We start from the raw sequence: 10,057 nt of genomic DNA, 5'->3' as shown, positions 1-10,057 counted from the left end.
TTGCGTTTGACCCCTTTCCCCTTGTTTTACAGCTTTCTCGAAATCCCATTTGTTTTTTGGTTTTTTTCTGATGCTTACAGATTATGACCGATATAGTGAGTATATTTAATTGTTATTACTGAAAAGATTTTTGTTTGATTATTATTTAAAATGTTTTCTTTTTGTCGTATTTGGAAAGCCGAGGTCGAGTGCTCACGCAATTCTCGTGTCCCATCCATGGGTCGCGCTCCACTGTCATGAGGCGGATTGTTTTGATCCGAAAATTACGTCATAAGGCCTCGCGAAGGCGAGCGCTCAGTTGTTGCTCCTCCCGGTGGCGTGGCAGGCAGGTTCCGCTCCGATGGTCTGGAGAGTGGTGGCACAAACGTCGCTGAGTAACGGGTCGACTCGCTGCTTGTAGTCAACTATGTACATTTATTTACACCCGAGTTACAGCTTTCTACTTGGGAGACCATCCTTCCTCGTCTCGAGTCTGGGCCCAAGTCCCCCCAGATCTCCCCTGTTTCCTTCTTCAAAATTCAACCTTTCCCAAACGGGACTTTGTCTTGGGACCGGGACTGTGACTTTGTCACGGGACCGGGACTGTACCAGTCACGGAAAAAGGCAACCAATTACCACTTCAACGGACCCGCATACCCAAAAGCCCCCAAAGCCTCGCACCTCTCCTCGAAGAGACAGAGAGGCGCCGGATCAGACCAGTCGAAGTGTCTCCCCTGCGCTAGCCCCGCGTCGCCCCCTGCCCCCCAACGTCCCCTACTCTCCATGACGAGCCTCGTCAATCCCCGAAGCACTTCCCGCGTCGCCCTCTGCCCCCGAACGTCATACCGCCGCCGCTGAGGCGGCTGAAAAGAAGCACAAATAAGAGAAAAGAAAAGCAGCGCTTCGGAACTTAACAGGCATCGTGTGACGCAAAGCTGCTATTGAAACGTCGACCAGACTAGCCGGTGGCCGGGACATGAAAACGTGGTTTATTGGCAAGCGCTCTCTTTTTACCTCCCGCGCCGGTGACGTATGTCCGGCACGGGCATGCGCTGGAACGCGCCGCTCCTGGTTGCGGTGACGCAGCCGTACGGCGAAAACGGTCCGGCGGCTTCCGCAGGCGCGTAGAGCGCCTGAGAGGAACCGGGTCTGCTGTGGGCGTCACCTCGGGATCGCCGTTGGTGGCGACCTCTCTTTCGTCGGTGCTGGGCGGCCTTGCTCCCACCTCCGACCGGCCGGCGACTCTACGTGCCTTGTCAGCGCCTTCCGGGGACCCTGAAGCGTCTCGAGGTCGCAGCTGGTCCAGGTGCCGTCTCTGTTGGCCGTCCGGTGTGCGTAGCGTGACCATGCGCCGACCCTCACTGGAGACCACAGTCCCCGGTAGCCATCTCCGCCTCGGCTGGAACTGGCGTGACCAGACCGGCATTCCTGGCGAAAATGGCGGTGGTGTCGTGACCGGGGCTTGCGGCTCGACCACGCTGTGCTGCGCTTCCTCGCCCCTCGAGAAGAAGCCGGTTAGCCTTGTCCTGGGCCTGAAGCCTAACAACAACTCGGCTGGCGACTTGCCCTCTTTCATAGGGGTAGGTCTGTAACGACACAAGAACCTGGAAATACGATCTTGCAACGAGCCTTCCCTGTTCTTCTTTAGCCCCTCCTTGATCGTGCGTACTGCCCGTTCGGCTAACCCGTCCGACTGAGGGTGGTAGGGCGCAGTGGTGAAATGACGTATATGGTTCCCTTGTAAAAATCGTGCCATCGCTGCACTTAAAAATTGCGGCCCATTATCGGAAACCACTGTTCGTGGCACTCCGAAACGCGCAAACAGTTCTCGGAGCACTCCAATTGTAGTCTCGGCCGAAGCTGTTTTGAGTGGTACGGCTTCAATCCACTTTGTTTCCGAGTCCACTAGTACTAGAACCATGTACCCTTCCAGTGGCCCCGCGAAATCCAAGTGCAAACGGGACCACCGTTGGTGGGTCTCCGGCCACTTGGAAGGAACCTGTGCCGCGGGCATCGTCCAACACTGTATACATGTCGAGCAGTTATTTACCAGCTTTTCGATATCTTTGTCTAGACCAGGATACCAATAGAGGGAGCGAGCCAGACGCTTCATCGCAGTCATTCCCGGGTGGGTATCATGCAGTTCGGTCAGCATGAACGCTCGCGCAGCTTCCGGTAGAACTACGCGATGCCCCCAGTGAACCAGGTCGTGGCTCACTGTGAGTTCATACCTGCGGCTGAAGTACGGTAGGAACTGGTGCTGCTCCGGGCGCAGGTGCGACGGCCATCCGGCGTAAATCCAGGCTTTTACTTGGCGAAGCAGGCTGTCCCGCGTAGTCAGGGTGGCCATCTGCTGGGCGGACATAGGTTGGTCGTCCCACCCCCGCGTGTACAGCACATATTCAGTGAGCACTTCACTGCTGCCCTCCTCCTGCGCCGGCAACGGGAGACGACTAAGAGCGTCTGCATTCCCATTGTGGTTTCCTTTTCGGTACTCGAGATCGTACTGGTAGGCTGCGAGTAGTAACGCCCAACGCTGTACTCTAGCCGCCGCCATCTGTGGAATTGCTCTTTCAGGGTGGAACAGCGCTGTCAGCGGCTTGTGGTCTGTGACGAGCGTAAAGCGGTTGCCGAAAAGATAATCTCGAAACTTGGTAACTCCAAAAACCAGAGCCAACGCCCCCTTCTCGAGCCGTGAATAATTACGCTCTGCCTTCGTCAGCGTTCTCGACCGGAACGCTATGGGGTAGTCTTTCCCATGCATGCGATGTGACAACACTGCACCCAAGCCGTCTGGCGACGCGTCGCATTCTAGCCGTAACTGTTGCCGGGGGTTGTAGTGAACCAGGAACTTAGCTTCGACCATAGCCTGCTTAGTCTTCCGGAAAGCCCTTTCCTGATCCCCGTCCCACTGCCATTGCGCTCCTTTTGCCAATAATCTATACAAAGGGGCCAAGGTGGTTGACAAGTTGGGCAAAAATTTGGCGTAATAGGTGACGAACCCAAGAAAAGACTTGAGCTGGCTTACCGAGGTCGGTCTTGGAGCTTCGGTCACTGCCTCGAGGTTGGTCCGCTCCGGATGAAGACCTTGGGCATCGATTCTGTGGCCCAAAAAGGACACTTGCTTCTCCCGGATACGGCACTTGGCTCGGTTTAACTTCAGGCCGTTTTCCCGTAGCCGCTGCAGCACCTGCCGGAGTGTCGACGTGTCGTGTTTCTTTTCTGCGATGACGATGTCATCCAAGTAGACTTGCACCCTTGGGAGCCCTTGCAGGAGGGACTCGATGCGCCGTTGAAACAGAGCCGGTGCGGACGCAATGCCGAAGGCCAGACGATTGTAACAGTACAAGCCTTGGTGCGTGTTCAGCACAGTCATCTTTCGAGCCTCTTCGTCAAGAGGAAGCTGATTGTACGCGTTGCGTAAGTCCAGCGTGGTGAAGAGTTCCCCCCCCCATATAACGCCGCAAAAATGTCGTCAATTTTAGGCAAGGGGTATCGCTCCAGGTGTGTAGCTGGATTTACCGTCAACTTAAAATCCCCGCACAGTCGTATCTCGCCGTTTTTCTTTGCCACCGGAACAACAGGTGTAGCCCATTCCGACACGCTGACCGGCGAGAGCACGCCGTCCTTCTTTAGGCGGTTGATTTCCGCCGACACCTTGTCGCGAAGCGCGTAGGGCACCGGCCTCGCCTTACAAAAACGGGGTCGCGCATCTTCCTTCCTGTACAGCTTTACTGGTGGGCCCTGGCAGCACCCCAGCTTCTCTTCGAAAACGTCTGCAAATTCTTCCAGTAGGTCCTGCCCCTCTGCGCCGGCCTGCACCATGTTCACCCCAAGCGGTGCCCCAGTTTCTAGAAGCGGTGCCCCTGCGTCGTAAAACGCCCGCAGCGTATTCCTACCGCAAAGCAGCGGCCCTGGGCAGTTCACCACAATCAACGAGCTGCGCACCTGCGTCTGTCCGTACTGTACACTCATGGTGATCTTGCCGACAACGGGCAGCGGCCCCAGGAAGCACGACAAGCGTAGGGGGGTCGTTTCCAGGGCCGGCCACCGTTTACGGTGTCTTTTGAAAGCGCTCTCGGGAATTACGCTGACTGGGGAGCCCGTATCCAGAATCATTCGCAGCTTCCCGCCTTCCCATAACAAATCCCGCTCTATCGGCGGCGTCGTGTCTTTGTTGGCTGTACTGTGAGCCACCAGGGCGTGAAGCATTTCCTCGCCACTCTCTTCCTCGGTGTTGATGTCCGCCAGCGCGTACGCACCTGGCTGGCTGGGCCGACTGTACTTGCACACCCTCGCCAGATGTCCCTTGGTGCCGCACCTGTGGCATATGGTCTTGCGGTGCCGGCAGTCGTCCTCGGAGTGGTTCGCGTCGCACCTCCAGCACCAGGCGCGTCGATTCGCACCGCTGGTGTCTTGTCTTGGGGGCCTCCAGTTACCCCGCCGACCTTGGACGAAATGCGTACCGCCGGCTGAGTCCTGGGGGGCCGTTCCCATTGCCCTGACGTTGTTATCGGCCATCTCAGACGCGATTACGAATTCCTCCGCCTCTTCCCGGCTCAACTTTTTACGCGTCAGCAAAACCCGTCGCGCTTCGTCATCCCGTATGCCGCAGACGATTCGGTCTCGCAGCATCCGGTCCAGGGTGTCGCCGAACTTGCAATGCTTCGCGAGCCGCCGCAACTCTGCCACAAAGTCTTGTACTTTCTCCCCCTCTTCCTGTTTCCGCACGAAGAACGAGTAGCTAGCTGCAATCTCGTTGGCTTGCGGGTCGTAGTGTTCTTCTAGGTAGCCAACCACGTCTGCGTAGGACAGGCTGTTGATGGACGCCGATTGACAGCGGCCTTGCAGAATTCGGACCACGTTGTCACTTAGGGAAGACACCAGCAACGCGCGACGTTTCGCCGCGTCCGTGATACCGTGACCCTCGAAGTACGCCTCCAACCGGACCCGGTATGTGCCCCAGGTGCCTGCCGTCTCGTCGAACTGCGGCGGGCGTGCCGCCATATCGGTTTACCCTCGTCGCCACTGAAACGTCGACCAGACTCGCCGGTGGCCGGGATATGAAAACGTGGTTTATTGGCAAGCGCTCTCTTTTTACCTCCCGCGCCGGTGACGTATGTCCGGCACGGGCATGCGCTGGAAGTTGGAACGCGCCGCTCCTGGTTGCGGTGACGCAGCCGTACGGCGATACAGCAGCTATTGCGGTATCACAAAACGTACGATTGGACTAGGCGCAAGAGCAGTTCCGATCAGTCAGGTAGAGATGGTACGATATTTTACTGCTTTGCTTTGCAGATATCAAACCTTTGTAGCAAATATTAATACACATTCATAAAATGCCGGCCGGAAAGCGAGTTTGCCACGACGAACACAGGATTGACCCTGGCCTATGGGTAGGGTTCCGCGTTTTCGGTTTCTATTATTTCAAAATTCGGCGTACTTTTTTCGGTGTTTATTTTAAAATTCAATTTTCGTTTTTTTTTTTTTTTGTGTATATTTGTGCCCAAAAAAGTTTATCGGCTTCTTTCGGTGAATTAAAATAAACACTAACGGACACCGGATCAGACGATCCTTGTAGCTTTGATATTTGTGATCACTCAAAGAATAACTGCACAGATAAATTGAAAAAGAAATCAATACTTTATTTGGCAAATGTGTGCAACTGTAAAAGAAACAACAAAAAAAGACGGAAGTACAAACAAGTCAGATATGAACCCTATGCCCAAAACACATGGAACTTTACTTTCTGTACATCGGGATTACGTGATCTTATTATAGTACACACACATGCACTTTCCCAGGTTTTCTTCGTTGATCCGCATTTTTTCTTTTTTGTTAATATGACCGTGAGCTTCGAGAATGACCTCTTAACGCTAACACTGGACACTAGCGGGCTGAGGAGATGAAGCGCTGCCTGAGCGAAAATCGGCCAATCAACCAGTTGTGACCGCCAAAAGAGACACGGTGCGACGTTTTGAAGCACAGCACAACATGCAGAGCTTGCATCTAGTCTTCCTTACAACGAGTTTGAAAACAGGCTCGTACATGGCGAAGTCATGGGGCATTTCGGACTTCAAGTTCCGATCGATGATGCGCACATTAAACCATAACGTCATGATGGCATCCGTGTATCCCATACATTTGGACACCTTTCGGTCGGCACTGTCGTTCCACTTTTTCGCCACGGCTCTGCGGTACGACTGGAAGGTCTAAGTGACCTTTTCCGGTTAAAACTGAATTTTAGAAAATGAATTCAACGTACTTTTATCGGTTTTTATTGGTTTAAGTCGAAAATGGCGAACCTACAAACTGACCTTTCTCGGTTAAAACCGAATTTTTCAAAATGGATTCGGCATACTTTTATCGGTTTTTATCGTTTTAAACCGAAAACTCCGAAACCTACCTATGGGCCTCATGTGGCATGGGGGAGGGGAAAGGGAGCATTAGTGCTGACGATGGGTTAAATGTACCGCCCAGTACCGGAGGACCAGAGATAGGAGATGATTAATGAAACGATTAGCGCTCGGTCAGCAGGTGCTGACGCCCTCGGGTGGGTCCATTCCCGTAGGGTCGCCGGTCGGAGGGGCAGAGGTAGACTGTTGATCGCCGCCACCCGTTCGCGAGATGTCCCCTGACAGGACCGTACGAGGTGATAGCAAGTCGCGGGGAAACCACATGCAGTGCATGCAGTTCGGGTCAGGACCTCTGTCCTGCTGGTCCGTTGGCCTGTGGAACTTGGCACGCCAAACGGGGGTCACCATGCTGCGACTCTGTTGTCTGTGCAGGGCCATTTGCTTCCATCGTGAAGCCCTCTTTGGGATTGATAAACGAAGGCTCAAAACGAGCCCCCCCCCTCTCCCCTTCCCGCTTCCTTATTGTCTGATAATGTCTATAATCTTGGTGGTCTGCAATGCGCGTTGCAGAGGCGTTTTAAAAACTAATCGTAAGCTCTCACAGAGTAGGAACGGACCAAACTATGTCCGCCGGTGAATGCCACCTACGCCACCACGACGCACTTGAGCGAGTAGGAAATCAATAACCTTCGTGCGCGATCGCCGAACAGCGCTTGCGAACTACGGCCTCTAAAATATAGCCTAACAAGCAGAAATCATAAACACGGTGAAATAAGTGGCAGTACGAACAAGAAACCTCCTTGAAAACGAGGGGCAGATCAGGGCATAAGGCAACTTGACAAATAGCCAACCCGCTGAATGCCAGCTGAAAAGCTGGCGATCGCGGTTTCCCATTTGTGTAATACTTTTGCAGTGCTTGTATATAGTCTCCCTAAATTCATATACAATTTATTCTGGTTTGACTTTTGACCGGAGTCACCCATTAACTTGTTCCAGTATTTTGGGGGGAGAGAGGTAGACATCCGCCAGCGTACGAACATCGCGTTTCCAAATACGGAGGAAACTTACGCTCCATTCTACTAGCTTAATCATTTTTATTTCTTGCATATTTCGTGGCTGCTCGAGCTATTAAAATTATAATTTAGATTTATGGGTTTCTCAATGTCTCAATTTATATCTTTGAACTTTCAAGTGCCCAAAATAGCCGCATCCTTTTTATTAGTGAAAACTATGAAGTAACGATACATGGGTTGCACTGACGCCACGTCACATATTTTTGGCCTCCACGTAAGAGGAGGAGAGGGAAGCTGCTTTTGTAAGAATTTTGACTGACGGGTTTATCTTCTATAATCTTCAGGGAGGGGAATAGCGACGACTGTGCAAATCCGGAAGGCACAAAAGAGGGTCCTGATAAGAGGGGAGCTTCTTCTTGCCCTCCTCTCTGGTGGTCATCGTAGCGCTCTTTGAATGACGTCACGTGCAACCCATGTATACCTAAATACAAACTGCACACTAAAAAGATAAAAAAAATTCAAGCACTTCTAAAGCACGAAATCAATCATATTCTTTAGTCACGAAACAATGAATATTAAATGCGTAAAAGTATATTATTCTAGAAATGGCAAAAAAAAAAAAGGTCGGAGCTGGAAATGTTAACGTCAGATGATTTTACATGACTAAAATTGCATCGCGTTACACTTGACGGCGACATTGAGGTAACAGGTTCCACATAAAATGCGCTCAGGCGACGAGCATTTCGCAGGGTTCATGATAGTTTGTGCATAGAACCAGGATCCTGGGTAGGGATGTCGCGAACCACCCTAGGTTCGATTTCGAAAGGTTTCGATATTTGCGAAGCGAACTGAGGTTCGATTTCGAAAAATTTCGATATTTTCGTACCAACTGAGGTTCGATTTTAAAAAATTCGCAACTTTTGACCACAGCGAAGTTTCGAATTCGAAAATTTCGTAGCTTTCACGGTTTCTAAAATTTCGAATTCGAATATTTCGAATATTTTTTTACTTCAGGTTCGATAAATTCGAAGATTTCGAAATTCTTTGTAAAAAAAATTCGAAAACTTCGAACGCTTTGAATTTTTATAGACATGAAGTTCGAACAAATCGAAGATTTCGAATTTCTTTTTGCATAAAGTTCGAAAAGTTTGAAGGTTTCGATTCTCTTTTAACGCTAAATTAAAAAAAAAAAAAAAAAAAAAAAAAAAACTTTGCAGATTTTGAATTTCTGTTTAGTCCAAGTTTTCAAAGTTCGAAGTCCGATTTTCAAGTTTTTCCACAGTTTCAGTTTCAAATAACGTTTTCACGACTCACTGGTTTTCACAAGTTTAGAAAAGTTAGGGTGTGATATCTAGATTCTGCGAAGTTGGTCAGGCAATGAAATGAGACGACGAGTGTCCCGGACGTGCTAGAATATTTGCCAGTGCAGAATTGCGACCGCCAGCCTCGGGGGGGGGGGGGGGGGGGGGGGGGGGGTGTCTTTAACCTGCATCACGCAGTAGTGATTGCACGAACACACTGTTTTACGAGACTCATCCAGTTCGAAACGGCCAGGGGCGAGCAGGAGGTTGAGGCTCAGAAAAACCTTGAAGCGACCTGGCAAACTAGCTCGCCACCCCTTGCACGCTGGTAGTAATCCGATCCGGTGAAGTTTATAATTGTCCTGGAGGTTTATTTTCTGGGACGGAGGAATCGCCTCGCAAAAAGCACAAAAGCCGACACAAGTCGAGGTCGAAAAGCGTTCTACCATACACGTGGCGTCGGAAGAGGAAAAACGGGGGGAAAGAGGGTAGCGGGGGGGGGGGGGGGGGAGGGGGGGGGGCTTGAGCCTCCTTTTCCCCCTTGCAGGTATTTCGGACTGTTAAAGAAAACAATACGGGGAAAGAGGGCGTGGTCGAGCTTATTTTAATCTGAAATTATTTATGCATGTGTATAGCTACTGTCGCTCTTCACTGCATAAAATGTTGCGTAGATGGTCATTGTTAGAAACTCGTTGTCAGAAGGCACTGCTCGTCACATGCTAACTGGTTCGGAAGTTCAGAGCTGTCTTTTCGACCTAAACACCTGTGCCAATCGTAACAAAAAAAAAAAAAAAAAAAAGAATAAATGCGGGAATAAAAAGCAGGAAAAAAAAAAAACTATCAAGAATTCGTCGGAAGTGTTCTATTCTTGCATATTCAGAGGTTCAGAACTTCGAAACAAGTTTCTTTTACCAAAATGTGTACAGGCTAAAAGAAACACGTCCCAGGAACGTGAAGCGAAAAAAAAAAAAAAAAACAAGTTTTCTTTTAATGACGTGCTGAACTTGAACACGATTAGAAATCTTCCATGAGTTAATTTATTCCTTAACGTGAAAAAAACAATAAATATATTATTTTGTATTCTGCAGATGGCAATGATATGTACTGTCTGTGGTGTTAATTTAAATGCGATACCTCAAACAACTTAGACGAAAATAAATATCAAGTTTTGGTCATAATTGCATGCAGATACATGTTTGGACATTTCTTCGAAACTCACGTTGAATAACAATAATCACATCTTAAGACGGCACTTAAATAGGCTATACATTAATCATTTTTAAAAAAGTATAACATATCTACCATAAATAGCTCCGGCTGCAGCGTGCTTCAAATCTGGCACAAACGATAATCGTCAAAAACCCGTCGTCCCTCCTCGCCCCTTCGGGGATTTATTTCTTTAAACCTA

At 50.2% G+C, this 10,057-nt stretch overlaps 1 protein-coding gene across 1 annotated transcript; it reads right to left on the bottom strand.

Annotated features, from left to right (window-relative positions):
- Nucleotides 1–3,621: 3,621 nt before the first annotated feature.
- Nucleotides 3,622–4,382, bottom strand: LOC121835983 (the record flags this gene model as incomplete). Its single annotated transcript, XM_042290578.1, has 1 exon — nt 3,622–4,382. A coding segment is annotated over exon 1 (570 nt), but the record flags the coding sequence as incomplete, so codon positions are not given.
- Between the last annotated feature and the right edge of the window lie 5,675 nt (nt 4,383–10,057).

Source organism: Ixodes scapularis, unplaced genomic scaffold, assembly GCF_016920785.2.
Source record: "Ixodes scapularis isolate PalLabHiFi unplaced genomic scaffold, ASM1692078v2 PGA_scaffold1__304_contigs__length_218370807, whole genome shotgun sequence".
Classification (NCBI taxonomy): domain Eukaryota; kingdom Metazoa; phylum Arthropoda; class Arachnida; order Ixodida; family Ixodidae; genus Ixodes; species Ixodes scapularis.
This window is presented reverse-complemented; position numbering and strand designations above follow the sequence as displayed.